The sequence below is a fragment of the Mus pahari genome, chromosome 3 (assembly GCF_900095145.1).
Source record: "Mus pahari chromosome 3, PAHARI_EIJ_v1.1, whole genome shotgun sequence".
In the NCBI taxonomy this organism is placed as follows: domain Eukaryota; kingdom Metazoa; phylum Chordata; class Mammalia; order Rodentia; family Muridae; genus Mus; species Mus pahari.
Window position 1 is genome coordinate 123,180,354 of NC_034592.1, and position 22,643 is coordinate 123,202,996.

The 22,643-nt window shown below is 37.1% G+C and overlaps 1 protein-coding gene and 1 non-coding gene across 5 annotated transcripts in view; one reads left to right on the top strand and one right to left on the bottom strand.

Annotated features, from left to right (window-relative positions):
• Macrod2 (mono-ADP ribosylhydrolase 2) overlaps positions 1–22,643 on the top strand; it is a 1,928,923-nt gene that overhangs the window by 44,980 nt on the left and 1,861,300 nt on the right. For all 4 annotated transcript variants that reach the window (XM_021192060.2, XM_029536733.1, XM_029536732.1 and 1 more), the window contains exon 3: positions 13,300–13,407. In XM_021192060.2, the coding sequence (XP_021047719.1) occupies positions 13,300–13,407 (108 nt within the window). The remainder of the gene's footprint in view (positions 1–13,299; positions 13,408–22,643) is intronic.
• Positions 1,346–1,452, bottom strand: LOC115063653. Its single transcript, XR_003843539.1, has one exon. It is a non-coding gene; the product is annotated as a U6 spliceosomal RNA (small nuclear RNA).

Sequence of the window (22,643 nt, forward strand, 5' to 3'; positions counted from 1 at the left end):
AAAAAAAAAAAAAAAAAAAAATGACTGAGAAGCCAGCAAACCCAACCCAGCAGGTTTCTGGCATCTCTCTCCTGAGACCCTATTATTTGTATATGTGCCTCTGGGTTATTGTGCCCATCCTCCTTCTCTCCTGCTTTCATTGCCACAGTCTTAGTTCAGCCAAGGTTATTTTGAGAACTTCCTTAGACATCTGTTTCTATTCCGGCTCCTTTCCAATCCTAGTTAATGGTTAAATAGGCCATTGACTTTTCTTCCTTTTCTTCTCCTGGCATTTGGTGAATACTGGCTGTATGTTTTAAGTTGTATAACATCTGTTGTGATTCCAAGTGCAATTGAGTTAATAAATTATACTACTACTACTAAGTGAGCATTTGTGAATAAAGAGAAACCAAGAATGATAATTGTACTATTTAAGTAATTATCACCATAATATTTAAGGAATTTGGAAGAAAATGAAATACTCCTTTCACACAAGTAGGAACAGTACAATGGAGAAAAAAGAAATAGGTTTTAGTATTTTAAATGTTTAATTTAGCATACAGAACAAAGTCTAAGTAAAGAAATTAATGGTATTTGTTACAAATATGAGAGCGGTGTAAAGAAGCAAGAACAAAAGTTCTCTGAACAGTTGATTGATCTTTTCAACCTCTGCTACTTTAATGTAGTTGGACTCCTTGGGCCCTGCCAAGGTTGCACATAGCAGAAGGCCTTGGACACCACCCCTGCTCTGACACGTTGTTAGCCCAGTACAGGTATGTGGCTCACCAGTTTCATTCTTTCTGCTGGTGTTGGTCCTTCTGATGGCCATCCCGCATACTCTCCACGTAATCAACCTGACACTTCTTCACTTACCTCCCGCCCCATCTATCTTCTGAGCACAGGTCAGAACTTTATTTTGTTGGTTGTATCACTTCTGAGTTACCTGGTAAGGAGAGATGTTTGAGTATAGTACATTTTGTAAAATATTATCTGGATGGCATAAATGATACAGAGAAGGAATTCTATGCAAGCTTTTTAGTAATAATCTCTCCTCACATGCATTTTTGATAATGACTTAATTTCTGTTAATTTTATATATTATTGAGCCCAAGTGGTCAGCCATAAGTCTCCTTCGTTTTGCATATACTCTTCCCTCCTGCCTTAGAGTGTAGGAATCAGGAGATGCCAGGTCCACCTCAGAAGGCAGTAGAGCCCGATCAACTCTAGGATTACCATCCCTGTTTTAGGGAGGTGATAAGAAGCATAATACATTTTCCTGTTCTCTTTTAAAATTACCCAGCATTCCACTAGTATTTAGCATTCTCACTCTCCTTGTTGCTGGGTATAACTTTCTTATCATTTACATAAGAATATAGAGCACTTCATGAACTTGCATATCATCCTTGCACAGGGGCCATGCTAAGCTTTTCTGTATTGTTCCAATTTTAGTATATGGGCTGCTGAAGTGAGCACGTTTTTTTTTTTAATTTATTTATTTTTGTTTTGTTTTGTTTTGTTTTTGTAGGCTGGAATATTTAGACATTTTACAAAAAGAGCAAAAATTATATTTTCCTTTCCTTTGGAGTATAACCTTATGACTTTAGAAGATTTTTAAAGTAGAGAATTACTTGAATTAGTTATCAGTTTATGGACAAGCATAAAACTAAAAGAAAAGTCAAACTATATAGTCATGTCCCAATTAAAAGTATTTTTAGCAGATTGTACCAATATGATAAGATACACATTTTAATGCCTAAGTTGTCATCTTAAGTTAACACATGTAAATTAAATTTAAAGGGCACCATGCATAAAACTTTTTTAATAGGTCTGTGTGTTTGTGTGTGTGTGTGTGTGTGTGTGTGTGAATGACACATGTGCGATAGCACACATGTAGAGGTGAAAAGACAACCTCTGGTGTTAGTGTTGGTTCTTACTTTCTACCTTGAGATGAGCTCTCTCTTGTTTACTGCTGTGTATACCAGTCAAGCTGGCAATTCTCCTGTCCCTTGTTCCCACCCTCCTAGGACATCCTGGGATTATGGATGCTTACACTACTGTGTCTGACTTTTATGTGGGCTCCAGGGATCTAAACTCAGATCATCATCCTTATATGGCCAGTGCTTTACTCACTGAGCCATTCTGTAACTGTTCCTTGTACATTTATAATGCTTTAAAGTGTAATATCATGGAAGGGTTCTTTTCTGGTCATGTCTATTTCATATTCTATTTTTAAATGCCTGTTGTGTTTTTGTTGTCTATATCTTTAGCTTTAGGATAATTTCTGATGTAACTTATTCAATATAGATGCTCTATGCTTTTAGTCAAATCTTAACTTCTTGAATTCTTTAGATTTTTATTTTGTGTTGTCTCTATGGTACCCAGGATTTATTGGACATTGTGTTAGTTTTCTCTTCTGTTTTCCTTTTAATGTTTGAATATACTATGTCATTGCCCTTGTTCCCTAGTCCTTCATCCTTTATAATATTTCTTTTGCTTGGTCAAGTTTATTGATCATACTTTACATTTTCTGTTTCCGTTCATTGGAATTTTTACTTCTAGTGTTTAAATTTTTATTTTAGGTTATTTTTAAAAATCACAATTTCTTTGCTGAATTTTTCTTCCATGTTGCTGACCTTTTTATTTATATTAATGATTCCATCATCTATTTTGCTAGTGTTTCTTGCATTTTTCTGACTCTTCTTTTTGAGTCCCAAATTAAATTCATCTGCTATTTTATTCTCTTTTAAGTCATAGATTATTTTTACCAGAAGATTTTTGATTTCTTCCCATGGCAATTTATTCCAGATCTTTGGACTTAGTACTTGAGGAATAACAATATTTTGGAGGAGTGTGCCTTATATTTTTCATGTTTCTGAACTGTGTTTTGCACATATGTTAATTTAGATAGCCCTTCTGGCTTTATGAGAATGCTATTTTTAAAAATTAATTAATTCATTTGTTTATATCTCAAATCCCTCCCTATCCTTTCTTCATGGAGTTTCTCCTTTCCACCTCCCCCTTTCTCCTCTGAGAAGGTGGTGGCCTCCTGGAAATTCCCCCTCCCTTCCACATCAAGTCTCTGTCAGTTTAGGCACATCCTTTCCCACTGAGGCCAGACAGTTCAGTCATGAAGATTGAGCTTCCTGTAAGCTACACATCTGCCATGTGGCCTCGTTCTAGACTGTGTATGTTCTTTGGTTAGTGGCTTGGACTCTGTAAACCCCCAGGGGTCCAGGTTTATTGACTCAGTTGGTCTTCCTGTGGGGTTCCCATCTACTTCTGGGCCTTCAGTCCTTCCCCCAACTTCTTCCTAAGTGTTGTTGACCTCCATCTAACGTTTGCTGTGGGTACCTGATTCTGTTTCAGTCTGCTGCTGGATAGAGCCTCACAGAGAACAGTTAAGCTGGACTCCTGTCGTCGGTAAGCATAACCAAGTGTCCCATTAGTAATGTCAGGGATTGGTGCTTGCCCATGGGATGGGTTTCGAGTTTGGCAGGATATTGGTTTGCTTTTCCAGTGGTCTATACTCCATCCCTGCATTTCTTTTAGACATGATAAACTTTGGGTTGAACATTTCCATTCTTCCACTGAGGGTACTACCTGGCTACAGGAGAATACCTCTTTAGGTTCCATATCCCTACTGTTAGGCATCTTGGCCAAGGTCCCCCATATTGATTCCTGAGAGCCTACCCTATCCCAGGTCTCTGGGACTTCCTAGAGATCCCTCCCATTCCATGCAGCTGCAGATTTTCATTCATTCTCCTGGTCCACTGGACCTCTCTCCTTTCTCTCCCCGCACCTGATCCTACTTACCCATTGCCCTCTCTTTTCCCTCTCCCCACAGTTCCTTCCTTGGAGCTCTGTGTCCTGTGAATATTTTGTTTCCTCTTCTAAGTGTGATTCAATCATCCTTGCTTGGGCCTTTCTTCTTGTCTAACTTCTTTGGGTCTGTGGAATGTATCATGGGAAATCTGCACTTTATGGCTAAAATCCACTTATTAGTGAGTACATGCCATGCCTGTCCTTTAAGCTTTGGGTTACCTCACTCAGGATGATATCTTTTTAGTTCCATCCATTTGTCTGCAAAATTCATAATGTCTTTGCTTTTAATAGCTGTATAATATTGCATTGTGTTAATGAACTACATTTTCTGTATCCATTCTTTGGTTGAGGGACATCTGGGTTATTTCCACTTTCTGGCTTTTATGAATAAGGTTGCTATGAACATAGTGGAGCATGCGCACTTGGGGTATGATGGAACATCTTTTGGGTGTATGCCCAGTAGTGGTATAGATGGTTCTTCAGGTAGAACTATTTTCAATTTTATGCAACTGCCAGATTGATTTCCATTGTGGTCGTACAAGTTTGTACTCCCATCAGCAATGGACGAATGTTCTCTGTTCTATATGCTATCATTTGAGTTTTTGATCTTAGCCATTCTCAGTATGGTACAAGGTGGAATCTCAGGGTCGTTTTGATGTCTAAGGATGTTGAACATTTCTTTAAGAGTTTCTCAGCCATTTGAGTTTCCTCTGTTGAGAATAGTTATGTGCCCCACTTTTTAATTGGGTTATTTGGTTTTTGGAGCTTAACGTCTCGAGTTCTTTATATATTTTGGATATTAGCCCTCTATCAGGTGTGGGGTTAGTGCAGATTGTTGAGCAGTCTAATCATGGAGGTTCAGTCCATAGTACTATTAATAATAGAAAGTCTGTTTTAATTAAACAACAACATCCAAAACGGAGTTTAGAAATACTCTTAAAATTAAATGGGAAAACTACCAAAGAATATACTAGGAAGCTAAAAATTATCTGGGGGATAAAGAGGGAGATTAATTGAATGGGATAAAGAAAGGAGGCAGGGAATGAGAAATAGAGAAGCAAGATTAAATGTTAGTAAAGAAGAAGAATGAAGAAGATTGTTATCGAGGGGAAGTGAAAAGAGAAAGATGAAAAGAATTTTAAGAGGTAAAGGGAAAGAAAGAAAGAAAGGAAGGAAGGAAAGGAAGGGAAGAAGAAAGAAAGAAAGAAAGAAAGAAAGAAAGAAAGAAAGAAAGAAAGAAAGAAAGAAAATAAATTTCTGTGGCCAGAGAGACCACAGTGATTTAGGAGACTTGCTGTTTTTCACAAAGGACCTGAGTTCAGGTCTCAGCACTCACTTTAGCTGGCTTTGTAACCATGTGTAACTCCATTTTCAGGAGTCCAGGGACTCTTTTCTAGCATCTGAGGGTACCCCCAAACACATGCCATGAGCACAGACACATACACACAAACATGAATGAAATATTTACCAAAAATGGTTGTCTTATAATGAAAAAGTTCAAAAACAAACTCAGCCTATAGAATGGACTAGGAATATAGTCTTGCACCTGGATGCCAGTCTAACAGATAAAAACATTAGGACGAGCAGACTGTGAACACTGCAAATATCTCATGAGGAGTAAGAGAGGCAACCTGATGTGGAGGAAAAAAGATCCAGAGCAGTACTTTAACTAATCCCAGATGGCAGAGAAACACAAGTAACCTGAAAAATCAGGACACCATATTTCCTCCAGAAATGACCAGTCTCTCAATAATAGTCCCTGATGAAAATGACTTAGGTGAAATTCTTAATTCAGGATTAAATGAAACAGACTGATAGAAATATGTTCAAATAACTCAAAGGAAATACAACTATACTCTAAGAGAATACAAACAGCTGATGAAATTAGAAAGTCAATTGAAGAAAAAAGAAATAAAAAAGAAATAAAAATCAAGCTGAAAACTGAAGTGATGATGGAAATCGAGAGAAAACACAGTAGGGCAGGTAAAAAGATGGCAGAAAGCGCTATCAGTAGGGTTGTATGACAGATAGAATTACAGGGCTTGAAGACAAAGTAAAAGAACTGGATCATTCAGTCAAGATCAGTGATAAATTAAAAAAATGTATGGATGGAACATTAAAGAACCCTGGGGACATCATCAAAAGCAAACTTTATGGCATACAGAAGAAGAATTTCACACGAAAGGCTATAAAATATTTTAAATTAAATCATAGAAAATAAGTCCAAAATCTAGGTAAAGAGAGCCCCATCCAAATATTAAGGATCACAGAAGACCAAATGTGTTCAGAAAAGGAAGCAGTCCCTACATTATATCATTTTTTAAAATTATTTTATTAGATATTTTCTTCATTTACATTTCAAATGCTATCCCGAATGTCCCCTATACCCTCCCCCCACCCTGCTCCCCTACCCACCCACTCCCACTTCTTGGTCCTGGCATTCCCCTCTATGGGGCATATAAAGTTTGCAAGACCAAGGGGCCTCTCTTTCCAATGATGGCTGAATACGCCATCTTCTGCTACATATGCAGCTAGAGACACGAGCGCTGGGGGTACTGGTTAGTTCATATTGTTGTTCCACCTATAAGGTTGCAGACCCCTTCAGCTCCTTGGGTACTTTCTCTAGCTCCTCCACTGGGGGCCCTGTGTTCCATCTAATAGCACAGTCACCTACATTATATCATATCTAAAGCATTGAATATACAGAACAAAAATGTCTGCTGAAAGCTGCAAGAGAGAAGGCCCAAGGAACATATAAATGCAGGCATAAGAATCACTTCTTGCAGGGTGGTGGTGGCGCAAGCCTTTAATCCCAGCACTTGGGAGGCAGAGGCAGGTGGATTTCTGAGTTTGAGGCCAGCCTGGTCTTCAAAGTGAGTTCCAGGACAGCCAGGGCTATACAGAGAAACCCTGTCTCGAAAAAAAAAATATCACTTCTTACTTTCTATTCAAAACCTTAGAACCAAGAAGAGTTTGGAAAGACTTCAAAATCTGAAAGATGGTAAACTGCCAACCCAGTTTAACATGGCCAGCACACTGATCTGCCATGACTGAAGGAGAAAGAAAAACTTTCCTTGGTAAGAGCAGGCTAAAGGAGTTTATTATCACCAAGGCAACCCTACAGACCATATTGGAGCAAATACTTTATTTATACTGAGGATAAAAATAAATGCAACCAATTGGCTACTGGGGGAAAAATAAATAATGCTAACACATTTGCTAAGCAAAAAGGATCAAAAAAAGCAAATACTAAAAACAAACAAACAAACAAACAAACAAAACCCTCCAACAAAATGACAAGAATAAATACCATTCCGTAGAAATTCTGAAAATTTTTTATTTTTATTTTTTATTTGTTTTTTTTTTTTTTTTTTTTGAGACAGGGTTTCTCTGTTTAGCTCTGGCTGTCCTGGAACTCATTCTGTAGACCAGGCTGGCCTCGAACTCAGAAATCCACCTGCCTCTGCCTCCTAAGGGCTGGGATTAAAGGCATTCTTGTGTGGCTATGCCAGTGCCTGGCAAATACAGAAATGGAGGCTCACAGTCATCTATTGGATGAAACACACGGCCCCCAATGGAGGAGCTAGAGAAAGTACCCAAGGAGCTGAAAGGGTCTGTAACCCTATAAGAGGAACAGCAATATGAACTAACCAGTACCCCCTGAGCTCCTGTCTCTAGCTGCATATGTAGCAGAAGATGGCCTAATTGGCAATCATTGGGAGAGAGGCCCTTGGTCTTGAGAAGATCATATGCCCCAGTACAGGGGAATACTAGGGCCAGGAAGCAGGAGTGGGTGGGTTGGAGAGCAGGGTTGGGGGAGGGTATAAGTGACTTTTGGGAGAGCATTTGAATTGTAAATGAAGAAAATATCTAATAAAAAAATAGATAATTAAAAAGGGCATGTACCACCACTGCCCGGCTGAAACTCTGAATATTAATGACTTATTTTCTTATCGAATGGCATGAACTACAAGGTTGGATTAGAAAGCAGGATCCTTTTTTCTGTCTCTTACATATACACCTATCTCCATCAAAAGGAAACACTTTGGGTGAAAAGATGGAAAACACAACAAAACAAAAAAACAACCCATATCTTCCAAGGAAATGGGGCCAAAAAGCACACAGACAGTGCTATCCTAATATCTCAAAAACCTGAATTCAATCCACATTTCATCAGCATAGATAAAGAGGGTCACTCAATCAGGTTCAATGGAACAGTCTCCAAGAGTATATAATTCTAAACAACACACACTGAGCACAGGCTCATCCACCTTCAAAAAAACTATGTTCTACTAGTATCAAGACACAAATTAATTAATATGTATTAATAGTGGCTTAATACCCCCTGTCACCAATAGATCAGTCAGATTGCCTCCAACAAACACAGAAAAACAAAAACATTGGAATTAAAAGACATCACAGATCAAATGGACCTTATAGGTATCTACAGATGAGTCTACCCAAATGCTAAGAATACATATTCTTCTCAGAAACCTATGAAATTTCCTCTAGAATTTATCATAAATTAGGACACAAATCAAATCTCAACAAACACAGAAGAATTGGAATAATGTCTAGCTTTTTATCAGACCACAGTTTAATAAAGCTAGAAATAAATAGCAAGAGAAACTATAAAAATATACAGACTCGTGGGAATTAAATTACACCTTGTTAAATGATGAATGAGTCATTGAAGAAATCAAGAAGAGATAAAAAAATTCCAAGAATTAAATGCAAATGAAAACACAATATACAAAAACTTAAAATGAAGGCAACCCTAAGAGGGAAGTTTGTAGCTTTAAGTACAATCAAGTGCCTGGAGAGAGCTCCATAGTTAGAATGCTTGTACTCTGAAGAGAATCAAGAACTTTTGGTTTCCAGCGGGTTATAGCCACTTGTAACTCCAGGTCTAGGAGATCGGGTGCCCTCTTCTGGTCTCTGTCAGTATCCCTCATACACACAAATAATAATATTAGTAAAACGAATCCTTAAGAAAAATCAAAGAGTTCTCAATCTGATGATGTACATCAATACATTGGAAAAACAACTTAGTAAATTAACCCCCCAAAAGAAGATGCAAATTAATAACATTATAAAAAGAAAGGACACCATATATCAAGAAATTCAGGCAGGCACTCAATGTTTATGTTCCAAGAAGGGGACGGGCTGAGGTGAAGGACTGTGTGAGGTGGGTGCCAGGAGGAGCAACAGCAAAGTGAACAAATTAAAAAAAAAATACATTCCATTAAACTGGAAAAAAATGGAAAATCTGAAAGAAATAGGTGTTTTTATAAGTCATATAGCATACTAAAGGAAAACCAAGATGAAGTAAATAATGTAAAAAGATCTGTAACAAGCAATTAGATTAATGCAGCAACTACAAATCTCCCAACTTAAAACTGTTCAGGACCAAAAGTATCTGCACAGAATTCTATCAGGCCTTTAAAGCAATACCAATATCAGTACTAAGCAAATTATTCCTTAGAAAGAGAAAGGAATGAACATTTCCAACTTTTTAAGAAACTAACATTATCCTTACATTTAAACACAACCATCACCACCACCATCACCACCACCACCACAACAAAATTATCAGCTGATGAACGTACATGCAAAGTTTTAATATAATACTTGCAAGTTAAATGCAAGAGCACATCAAAATACCTTGATCAAGTTGACTTTATTCTAGACATAAGATCATGGTTCAACATATGGACATCAATAAATATGATTTATTACATAAGTGAATTCAAAGAAAGAAATCACATGATCATTTCTTTTGACTCTTATGTTCCTTCATAATAAAAGTCCCAGAGATACTAGAAATGGGAGACTATATTTCCACTTGTAAAATCTATAAATTACAAGCTGATGGCAGTCATGCAAAAATGGATAAACTCAAAACAATCCTCTAATGTCAGCAACAAGATGCTCATTCCTCCATCCTTACTCAGTATAGTACTTGAAGTCTTTCCTAGAGCAACAGGAAGGACATAAAACAGATATAAAAAAGGAAGGAAGATGTCAAAGAATTCCTATTGACAGAAGCTGTGATCTTTCTTATCCTTAAGAGACCCTCTCCTAGGGAATCCATTAGAAAATTTCCCAGAGCTTTCAAACATATTCAGCAGTGTTAGGCAACAAAATTAAAATACAAAAACCATAGCTTTCCAGTATACCAAGGACAAATATATTGAAGGAAAAAAAATCAGGGAAACAATCTAATTTGTAGCAGCAAAAAACAAAAAAACAAAACCAAAAAAACCAAAAAAAAAAACCCCAAAAAAAACAACAACAAAAAAACAAACAAAATCAAACAAAACCAACCAATCAAAACAAACAAACAAACAAACAAAAAACCTAACCAATGAAATAAAAGATCTACACAATGAAAACCTTAAAAGACTCTAAATAAATTGAAAGAAGATACTATTAGATGGAATGACCTCCCGTGCTCATTGACTGGTTGGATTAATATTGAGAAAATGTGAAGGACAAGGTATATTTCTCAGAGGTTGGTCCACTCACTGACCTCAGGCTCAGAGCTGTCAAACTCTTGTGTTCTCAGTGGGTAAGATCTCTGGGCTACTGAGGTTGGGGCTCTGCCATGTATTTCTCTGCCTTGGCTTAACCTCCTGCCTTCTTGTAGCCTTCAGTTTGTTCTTGTCTGTTCCCTTGTCTTCTACAGCTGCCTCTCTAGACATACACTTCTGTGGTAGGACCAAATTGAGGTTCCCACACTGTGCTTGTTCCTTGATCTCATGATCCCAGGTTATCTCAGTATTTAAAAATAGATTCTCAAAAACGCTATCCCGCTCATGCTCGCTGAGTCATTGTGACTGACAAACATGGATTTCTCTCCATCATCCATCTTCTCTTTGATTTTCTTGCCAAAATCCAAATTAGGTTAGAGGCTTTTAGGGGTTGTGGACTCACTCTGAGTAGTGCTCTCTCTCACCTGGCTTACCTTCTGAGGGCATCCCTGACCAGGGACCTGTGGGCTGTAATTTCTATGCACTTTTCAAGTATACTTTTACTTCCCGTGTAGATATTTGAAGTTCTTTCTCTTTCTCTATTGGAATTGAGACTGTGTTTTTTATTTTACTCCTCTCCAACACTGGCTCACACAGAAAAACTCTAGCCTCCATATTATCTGGATGTGTCATACATGCTTAAAAATCATTGCTATGGGTCTTTGTTCCATTCTCAGCTTCCTGATCCTTGAAATCTCCATTTAAATAATTTAGAAGAGACACTGTAGTGGAGAAGATTCACAACTCAAGAGGTGAGACTGGATAGTGTCTAAGGGGCCACTGCAAAGCAGTGCATCTTCTCAAGGCATGAGAGTGGACAGTTGTCAAAGACAACATTGTTGAGCAGTGTATACTCTAAGTGGCAAACACGACAATCTCTAAAGGATTTATTGTACCAGGGTTTTACTTTAGGTAGATTTAACATGTTTGTTTTTTCCTTTTTTCAATTTCAAGTATTTAGCTTTTAAAGTATCTAGAACAGACAACTTTTATCTGAGGGACATGTTCGTATCTGGGAGGGGTTCAGTCTCAGTGTCCTGAAATCCAGCAAATATTTAGCAACTTAATAGTACCACTGCAAATGCAGCAGTACATATAAAACACTCCATGAGGAAATAGGGGCTTAACTTTGTAGATCTATTTTTGACAAGTGGAAAATAGGTTATGCCTATTGTGCCACCTCTTCCCCAAAACAAATACATTTTGTTTTCTTTGTGAAGTCCTTGTTCCTTTAATACCTTCTCAGACCTGGCTTCAATGAGAAGCCTTTTGTAATTTACAGATTTTCATTGATTCAGGTGCTTAAGAATTGTCTGCAAAAGCCATAAAATATTTATTGTAGTCTAGTTAACTTTACCTGAGAATCAGGATTTAAAGCATTTTAAAAGTCCTAAGAGCAGTGACTTAGGGGATGTGGAACTCACAGCTTTGCTGTGTTAAGAACCTCTACTGGATTGACCTATGGTCATGTCTTTGGGGCCATTTTCTTGATAATTAATGTGGGAGGGCCCAGACCACTGTGAGTAGTGCTACTCCTAGGCAGGGAGCCTAGGCTATATAAGAAAAGTAGCTAAGGAAGCCTGGGTATTCCCCCATGGTCTCTGTTTTAGTTTCTGCCCCCACCACCGTTCCTGCTTTGAGTTCCTGTGCTGACCTTTCCTAATGGTAGACTGAAATTGTAAGAGGAAATAAAACCTTTCCTCCTTGGGGCAAGATAGAAACCAAAGCAGGACAGCCCTCATAGACAATTAGGTAGTTTAGGTACTTTAGCTATCATTTCTCATCTCCCAAGTCCTTTAAAACTGCCTGCTCATCTAAGAGGGCTTTAGTGAGTAGATAGCATTATAGTCCTCCCTAAAATGTTCATGTTTCATAAATACTTATGTTAGAGTTTATAAATGCTTTAAAATATAATAATTCTTTTTATGTATAGTCTTTGTGTATTTTTAAGACATCTATTCATATTTCTTTGTTACGTATGTTGACTCTGTCTTAGAATGAATGACAATTGAAATGAGTATTTCTCTCAATTGTGTGTCAGGTTTTAGAACAGACTGCTGGCTCTGTGTGTTGGGTGGAGCTATTTCTCTTGCATAGTAACATTGTCCTGTAAAGTGACAGGGTCAATTCAATTTGGTAAAGCAAAGAGCATTTTCACAGATTTAGATCTAAGGATGGGACATCTTTTTAGACAGAGCAGAGATGAAACTAAATGGTCATGTAAACACATTTGAAAGACTCCTTTAAATAAGTGGAAAAAATAGAAATGATTCTCTCCACTGTATAGTGTGTTTTCTCTCTGTAGATGCATATCTCTTTTCCTTATGAATATAATTGAACATAATTTCATCTTCATATGATATTATCATATAATAAAATTGATAAGTGTTAGTTTTTAATGGTCAAGGATATCTGATCAAAGTTACTAAAAACACCTAACTGACCACTGGTATAGACAGTGCACTTATATTGAAAATAGGGTATAAATAGTGACTAAACCACATCCCTGGTACTTAAATATATTTGAGATTTTCCTTGAAACCCAGTGTCTCATATTGGCTCTTATAGTTTTCCTGATTAGAGAACGGTTAGTTAGTACTAGAAGAAATGGATCAGTGAGTAAAACCTCTTGCTTTTGCAAAATGAGGACCTGAACTTGAATACCCTGCACCCACAAGAATAATCAGATGTGTCTGACTGCCTGTAAGCCCAGTGCCCTTATGGGAATATAGAAGCAGAGACAAGAGAATATGCAGAAGCTGCATTCCAGTTAGCTTGACACATGCAGTGGCAGGGGACCCTGTTTCAAAACAAGGTTGAAGATGAGGATAGATAGCTAAGGTTCTGTGACTTCCACACTTGCCCCATGGCACACTAGTGCCATGGGCACACAGATGAATACACACAGGAAGTAATTGATTAAATTAGGAATATTTTTATTAATAAGTATCTCTTTTTATTACAGAAGAAAATACTCAGGAAGCACCACAGATGAAGAAAAGCTTGAGTGAAAAGGTTTCTCTCTACAGAGGTGACATCACTCTGCTAGAGGTGGATGCAATCGTCAATGCGGGTGAGTGGTTCACTTTGCTGCATTTTCTTTGCTGTGTTTTACAATCTTAAAACATTTTCTATATATAGAAATACTTTTCTTTGTGATTAAAAATACTGGGGATTTATTGTATGTATCCAATTAAATCACTGGAGTGCATGAGAAGTAACAAATGGTTTTAAAAAGCTCTTCAGAAAGAATTTTAGTAGCTAAATGATTACTGGTTTCCTGATTGTGTCATGAGAAGTAGTAAGTACTTCAGCAAGCTTTTCTTTTCTCTTGTATAAGTTCTAAAAATACAGTTAGATTATGTCAGACAAAAGGAAAATGTGGAGAAATTATTTCTCTGATTTCAAAACTTTACTTGTTTGTAAGTTTTTATTTTTATTATAAAATGTTATTTTACTGGCATATTTTAATGTTTAATTTTCTTCTATGAATATTGAAGGAGATATGACAGCATGCTGTTGTCATTGCTCTTGTCTATATTTTCTTGTGAAGTTATATATGAAAAGAATGTAGCAGTTGTGACTCTATAAATATTAGTAAAAGGAGATTATGATTTGTGTTTTAAAAAGGTAACCCTCCTTTTTTGGTTGAAAGTGTCAAACAAAAGTAGGTATAGATGTAAGTAAGCTCAACCTTTAATCTCAGTCTTTAATCTTCCCTTCCTTACGCTTAGGGAAGAGGATGGTGGACCTGGAGAGCTGAAGAGAATTTCTTTATGTATCCAAAAGTTCAAGAAGAGAAGGGCTCTTCTTTTACAGGAAGATGTGAACATGTACAGAAAGGGGTGGCTGTGGGGAACCAAATGGTGGCGTTAGACACGTGGTTGCTTGGAGGAGTCATTAGAGAGTGGTGTTTTTTCATTAATCATGGTGACTCAAAATGCAGGAGTGTAGAACCAGGAGAGAAGATACACTTACATTTGGGGGAGTCAAGTACCCAGCCTTAACCAACCAGAAGGAGAAATGGAGACAGGAAGGTGAGGGATGAAACAACTGGAGGAGAATTTAGACTGCCTATGTCTGGACTCAGCAGAAGCTACAAGATGATCACTTTTGAGTTTTCTGTAAGCCAAGTAGGAGAGTGCTGATTTGTTGTTAGCTGTCTCTCAGAACTTGAAAGAATGGGCAGGATATCCTGACTTCCATGGTTTTCCAAGAGTACAGGGTTCAGATGAGTCTAGTGTTGTCTCATTTGGTAAGTAAATTCACATAGTGTCATAGGAAAATGCCTTGGAGGGGAACAGAGTAAGGATTGGAAGACACTTATTCCACACATGGGAGAGTTCTTGGGATCGAGCAAGAAGGCTGGAAGTCTACTGAGCTTGTACTTCCTTGAGTATTGAGTGTCAGTTGCTCTGTAAGGTACCAGCTCTGTCATAATCAGTTTTCTTCTAATGGCTCTTTGCTTCCTCTCTCCTGGGATGCTTCTGTCACCCTTTTGAGGTGTCATCTCCTATCAAAAAGAGTGTGGATTTTTTATCTCTACCCATACTGGCTGTCTTCTTTTGGTTTGATTTTTGTCCCTTTGTTACCTTAAACGCTCAGATCTTCCTTATTTTTCTGTTTGTTTGTCTTTGGTAGATCTCAGTTTTAAGTTGTTTTCCTTTAGTCTGTGGAGCCTATGAAGAAATCAGGGCATGAGAAAGTATCTCATGAATACTCCGGTATAGAGTTTTAGTTAGATATCCCTGTGGTTAGCAAGTGATCAATGCTTTATTATGCCAGAATTTTTACAAATTGTAAGAACTTTAATTCTAAAATATTTAAGATTCAAAAGTTTATATATATATTTATTTTATTAAATGAAGGATTTAAAAGTTTTAATAAAAGTACTACCAACATTCCAGTATGTTTGAAATTTTTAGCTGATAATTCCAGTTGCTGCTTTTTCTTCTTGTTAGCACAACATTGAATTTACCTGCTTTACTTGATAGTAACAATGGCCTTTCTTGGGTTCTGTTAATTGTGTACTCTTTTTCTTTCTCACAGAGCACATAATGGTAGCCTTTTTATTTATTGTTGCACCATCCAAAGCAATGGCTTGACTTTGTGCTTATGAGAAATATTCAAATTGTATGTATATTAAATTGACTTTATGCAATTGATTTTTTTATCATAGCTCTAATAACATATTCTGCACCAAGGACTTGATAAAGGAAGTGGTTTGGCTTGGTTTTAAAATCATTTGTTCAATAAATTAATAAAAATATTTATTAGGTAATTTTTATTGACATAAAATATTGTTAATCAGAAAATAAATGTTCAGTTCACTATTTTTCTCTTGTTCATTTTCTCTTGCCTTTCCCTGTATATGCAGGTTTCTCATAGATATTGCATAGTGTACATGATTATGATGACTGAATCTGAAGATAAGAATCAACTTTTGTCCCCTTCTAGCTCTCTGGCTGTGATGATAGTAATTTGGCCGTGTTCACAAGGGCTGGCTCATCAGGTAGTTCCTGGGTGGATGGGAAAGAAATACCAAATGTACAGGTAACAGCTCTATTTACAGCTCTCTGCTGTGCAGCTTGCTGGCCTGGTATGAACAGAGAGGAACATCTGTTAGCTTTCTGGTGTATAAAGAAACATGACAGAATATTCCAGAGCCACCTCTAGAGAGAGTCCGGGCTTCCAGTCAAGATGGCAGAGCTGCCCTGCCATCACTCTGTTAGATTGCCAACATTCTTTCATGACCACATTAATATATTGAAACAATTGATCTTTATAGTTCTGAACAGCAGGATTTGATATTCTAAACTTCTTAATTTAGTATTTGTTGAAATTCCTTAAACTTGTTTAAATGCTGCCTGAGACAAGCTCCTGTTTATTCTTCCTTTTAGGAAGTTGCAGATGTATGTGCCCTAATTAGAGAGGTTGTGAGGGCCGCTTATTAGTTGCCAGGGACATTTGACATTGCAAAAAAAAATAGTCTATCATTCAATTGAAGTTTGTCAAGGCAAACTTTACTCTTGATCTAGAGGGTGTCACTGGAAGAGAAAACACACTGAGACAGGAAGTACACTTGATTCTTATTCTAAGGAAGGTGGTGACTGTGTCTTCCCCCATGGGGTCTGACCTCACAATCTGTTCACTTGGCTAGTCTGAAAAGGATTGATGCACCCAAAATGAAGGAGAAAGGGGAATGGGGTGCATGCTTCAAATAGAATAGGGTCACTGTTCCAGGCCATCTAATTCCTATAATAGAGCAGTGGCCTTCATGCAAGCAAATTTGGGTAAGGAGGGTTAAAACACTTGTATGATACTCTTAAAAGGTGAGGGAAATAAGATTTTAATACCTTGTTCTAAACACAAGTTTTATAGTATTCAATAGGAGAAAGTCTTGTTTGGTTTTCCTTACAGTTACTGAGGATCACATTCAGTGTTTGAACATCTAGTAAACACATTACTGGTAAGGTACACCTGTGGTCTAGGAAATTGATACTTATATACTGTAATTATCTAAACTACAGACTTTAGTATCTACGATTTGATAGCGTTAAGTACTTAATACCATTTGTAAGTGTACAAATATGTGTAGTTTTATCTAATGAATAGCTTCATGCAACCATCACCACAATTTAGATCTAGAACCATTTTAGTAAGAAAAATGATCCATTCTATTTTATAGCTTTCTATGCTCTTTGTTAGTTGCTTCCTTTTGTGCGGGTTTTAGTTGGGTGCCAGCCTCTTGTCTCTTTTCACTTTTGTTGCCAAGAAAGTGAAAGTAGGACTGGAGAGTAGAGTGATGTCCAGTAGAGACTGAGGCTTGGCCACGAAGGCAGTGGGGGGTTGTTGGTCAGAAGGACCTTTCCCGACCCACAGTAGAAACAGGTTTGAGGTCTGTGGCACAGCTGCATGATTATAAACCATAATACTGTATATTTTCACAAAGAAGAGAGGATGCCAGATGTTTCACTGTAGAAGTGGTAAGCAAGGTTTTGGAGGAAATTAATGTTAATTAGCTGACTTTTATGAATCTATATTTCAGACATCAAAATACCATATAATTCCCTATAAATACATGTAGTTATATATTATTAAAAGCAATACGAATAATAAAATGTTATATGAGAGTAATAATCTATACTGCATGTAGTTTTTTGTATTGACTTTTCCCTCTAAGCTTAATGCCCTTTAGAGCTATCCATCTTGTTGCATTTTCCCTGGTACTAATAGTAGTTCCTTCTGTTTTTCTCCTCTTGGTAGTATACATAGATTTAGAAGAGAGTATAGCCATTAACTCATTGATGGTCATTTTGATTCTCTTCAACACTTTGCTCTCAACAATAAAGCCTCTATGAACTATGAGTCTATTCTATGAGTATTTAAGTTTCTATATGACTACAGGTTTCTGTTTCTGTGATATAAACAACCACATGTGTTATGATAAATGGCCTGCTTAATTAGGTAAGAAACTGTAATTTCCTATACTCCGTGTATTATTTTGCATTTTCTCAGCAGTGTTTGAGGAATGCAGTTTTTTTAAAACTAGTATTTGGTGTTAGAATTATTTTATTTTATTAGGTATATATCGGTATCTGATTTTTTAATTTGCATTTTCCAAGAATTAACCATGTTGAATACCTTTCCATATATAGTTATTGGCCTGCATATTCCTTCTTAGATGACATATTTGTTCATTTATAATGGCTCTCAGAACCATCTTAAGGTCTTTGTGAAAATTGGGCATTCTTATGTTTAAGGTTCTGTCCTAAATCATCTTTGATATGTATTAAAGTATAATCAGCGATGACCCAGCTTTTCATCACCATTGAAACCATCTCACCAATAGTTACCATAACCTCTCCTTTTTCTTCTTATTCTTGATTCTGTGAACTCCTGTTGGTCCATATTTTCTTTCTTTTTATTTTGGTACACTGTATGTGTGAGTATGTGTGTGTACACGCACCTATGTATGTGCAGGTGAGAGTATGGATGCGTGGGTGTGGAATCTAGAGCTTCCTGCCAGGCATCTTCCTCTTTTGCTCACCTAATATTTTGAGGCAGGGTCTTTTCCTGACCCTGAAGCTCTAACTGGGCTATACTAACTGGCCAACAAGCCTTCCCAGTACTGCACGTGCTTCCTTCCCTCTCATTCTTTTACATAGATCTGAACTTAGGTCCTCCTGTTAACTCAGCAGTCACTTTGGCAGCTGAGCCATCCTCCCAGTCCTGGTCCTTGTATTCTTTGTATATAATATTGTTGGTCACTTCATTTTTGAACGTGATTTTCTTTTTACTTCATTGGCATATATATATATATATATATATATATATATATATATATATATATATATATATATATATATATATACACTCTTTGAGCTCACACCCATGGCCTTCATCTCTTACCCAGAGTACCGCAATAGTGTCCCAAGTGCTTTGTTAGAAACCTCACTTACTCTCCACAGCAGACAAAATGACCTCTTCCATGTTGTTCCTCTGTTTAGCCTGCCACCCTTAGTGTCTTTTTACAGCCCATAAGGTTAATGGTGAATATCTCAGGGTTTCAGATGAATCTTACTTCAGAAATCCTTCCAAAAGATCTATAATTCATTCTCCCTCTCTTTTCTCTTCTTTCTTTTCTCCCCTTCTTCCTCCTCCCCTAACGTCTTTAGTTATGTATGAGAGAAAAATAAAAATGTGCTTATCAGTCAGACCTAGACAAATACAAATACAAGAGAAAACTAAAGTTAAATTTTTTTCTGTGGATTTCGTAAATCTTACTTGTAATCTTTTGGGCTGAGAGTGGGATAGTCTCTTCTACATGGAGAGGTAGGTTAGAAGTTGTAGAGAAGATAGGCGTCGATCCAAAAAGACATGGCTTATTGTATGCAAAGTATATAGTGCGTACTCTGGTTGGAAATACAAAGAGAGTATATAAAGTAAAATTGTAAATTTATTTTTGTTTCATTCCTGTGACAAATAAATTGAAATTTTGAGGTAGAAAGTAAAGTTTTAGGATCCATGACTATGTTATTTTACTTTTAAAAACACTCTTTGGGGCTAGAGAGATGACTCAGAGAATAAGAGTGCTGATTGCTCTTCCAGAGGTCCTGAGTTCAATCCTGGGAAACCGAATGGTGGCTCACAACCATTTGTAATAGGATCCGATGCCCTCTTCTGGTGTGTCTCAGACAGCAACAGTGTACTCAAATACATAAAATAAACAAATAAATCTTTTTTAAAAAACAACTGTTCATATAGTGTGGACACAGTTACTTGTGCCTTGCCTCTTTTCAGTCGTGAGGTGGAGGATATATTTGCTCTCCTGTTTTAGCATTATTTTCTGAATTGTATTTTGAGAGAGGTTTGGAGATATACCAATAAATCTTCAGCCTCCTGCCTTTCTTCTTTCTGTCATATAATTAAAAAACAAAACTTTGCTCTGGGAGACGAGTGCCCTTGTCAGATTTCTGAGGATTTTATTGAAAGAAGATTATATTTTCATGATCATTTCCTTCTCTAAAATATGCTTCTGGTAAATTTCTGGTGATTCCAATTGCTTCCTTATTTCTTCACCATGATGCCTTCTTTCTGTCAGGCTTTACCCTCCATGCAAACCCAGCTCAGTTTTCCCTTGACCTTCCAAATTTCTGTACACAAATTGTAGGTATGCCAGGAATGTTGACTGTAATTGGGTTACAGCAAACAACCCCACCACTTTAATGTAGTATCACATAAGATGATCTTTGTATACTGATTAGATTCAAGTATAATCTTTATGCTAAGCCTATTAACTGAATAAGCAGTTTTGTTGTTGGCTAGATCTTGGGAGAAAATATAGACATATAATTTATAGTTTAGTGTTTCAACCATAAATGAGATGACTTTAGTCAAAGATTAACGTTCACTAGTACAATAATAAAGTGAGGTAGGTTCCTTTGTTTACTTTTCAGTTGTTCCTGTCTCCTCTCCAGTTTCTACGGAGTGATGCATTTACCTAGTTGATCATAGACTCTTGGACTCAGATCAGTCATGATTTTATGTAAGCTTTTTTGACTTCCTGGATTTGGAAGCTTTGGAAAACTATTTAATAATTCTTAACATCTATTTTTTTTTTCATTGGTTAGATAAAGAGCGTGCTATAAGGCCTGCTTCATAGAGCTGTTGTGAAAATACAAAGACAATGAAAATGGAGAGATAAAATGCTTCAGACATTACTGTTACATAAAGCCACAATCATAGAAATGATAGCAGATTATACTGCTTACCTCAAAAGTCAAAATAGTGACTTATGTTCTAGATTTTAAAAAATCTGATAGGTAAATTTATAGTCAACTAAAAGTGTATATTCCATGTCCCATGGTTTCAGGTATTATAGTGTTTTTCATAGATATTTCCAAGAGATGCCATCAAATTCTGAAACTCTGCAATAAGAACTGTGGCTGTTTTTAATAATTTTATATGCATGTCTAATATGTACAGCATATGTGTTCCTTGTATCAGAGAAGGCCAGACCCACTAAAACTAAGGGAGTTGGTTGTAAGACACAGTGTGGTTTCTGGGAATTGAACATGTACCCTCTGCAAGAAGAAGAAAAGTGTTAACTGCTAAGCTCTGTGACATGTTAAACATCTTTTCATTGTTCTTATTTACATCTCAGCTTGACTCTTCTGGGCACAGCACTCCTTTGTTTTTTTAATATTTATTGTTTTTCTCTTAAGAAATTTGTGGAATCTAAATAAATGTTAAATCTTCCAAATAGTTTAAAGATGATTCTCAGGAGAAAATGATTGCCACAGACTGGATGGCTGCTAAGACATTTCCATCTTAAGTTTTATTCTGTTTCTAGCCATCACTATCTCTACTTTTGAGAGAGTATCTCTTAGAATGAAGTAGAATACAATCTTTGTATTAGTCATGTTTTCTTAGAGGAACTGAATGAATACAATGATTATATATTGAAAGGAGGAATTTTAGATTTGCTGAGACGATATAATCAGAGTGGTCTAGAAGTGGCTGGCTGTACACTGGTGAGTCCAAGAATTTGAGAGCTGCCCAGTTCATGAGGTTGAGTGTCTCAGTATTCAGTCTGAGTCTAGTGTTGAAGGCCTGAGGATTCTTGGTGAGCCTCTGGTCTTCATTGGAAGACTAAAGAACCTATGTGCATGTGTCAAAAGTTCATCAACTGTAGAAATTTCTCTTTACCATTATCCTTCAGGGTTATCCTAGATAAAGACTGGAATGCTGCAACTGTCTACTTTTGGTTGGTGTCTATATAGTATGCAAAATTACCTGTAAGCTATGCCTGGGTCTTCTCTGACTCAGTTGTCTGATCACAGACCACATCCACGAGGTCATAGATGCATGCTTTGGAACAAAAGGAGTAGTAGCAGAAATAGGATCTATGCAATTGGATAACTTTCTCATATAACTTACTTTTGCCCTCAGAACCTGCACTTGCCTGAGCATATATGTGCCTCTTCATTTATACTGCCTTGCTAGTCTGCATGTGTAGCTTTATGGTTTGGTGGATCCGATAATACCCAGCTTATGATGGGAAGCTCAGCTGGCATGGTAACTTGACTGCTCATCGTCAGGCATTCAGTTTTTATTAAAGCCCAATCATGGGTTAAGAGCTGTCTCTCAACCAGAAGTAGTTTCCCTTAGACAATGGAAGGACCTTGATTCAAACTCACAAGGGCCTCCATTGTGATTCAGCTATGGAAGCCTGTCAAAATCTCCAAACAGCACTTTTTTCTGTCACTTCCACAACAGATAGATTTGGGAGACTGGATCTTAGGGCCCAAGTGGCAAAGTAGACTGCACAGGAACTTGGATATGTTGAAGAGCTGTTTCCTGTTCTGGGCCTCTCTCAAAACTGGTATGTTTTCAAATCATTTATAATTAAGCCAAGTGAAGAATGCACTGTTTCCAGAATCCTGTTGGTTCACTACACATTGTGTTTCTTTCTTAGTAGGAAAGACCAGATGCAGTCACTCAGTATTTCACTTTGTAGGAATTATCTCAACATGCCTGACGCCACTGGACTCCTAGAAATTTCACTGATGTAGAAGGCTATTGAATTTTCGTTAAATTTATTTCCCATCCTGTGATATGCAAATGCTTTATTAAGGAGTTCACAGTGGTTAGTACTTTCTGCTCGTTTGGTCCAATCAGTTTGTAATGTTATTAATATAATGGACTGGCCAGCTATTGGATGGAACACAGGGCCCCCAATGGAGGAGCTAGAGAAAGTACCCAAGGAGCTGTAGGGGGCTGCAACCCTGTAGGTGGAACAACAAT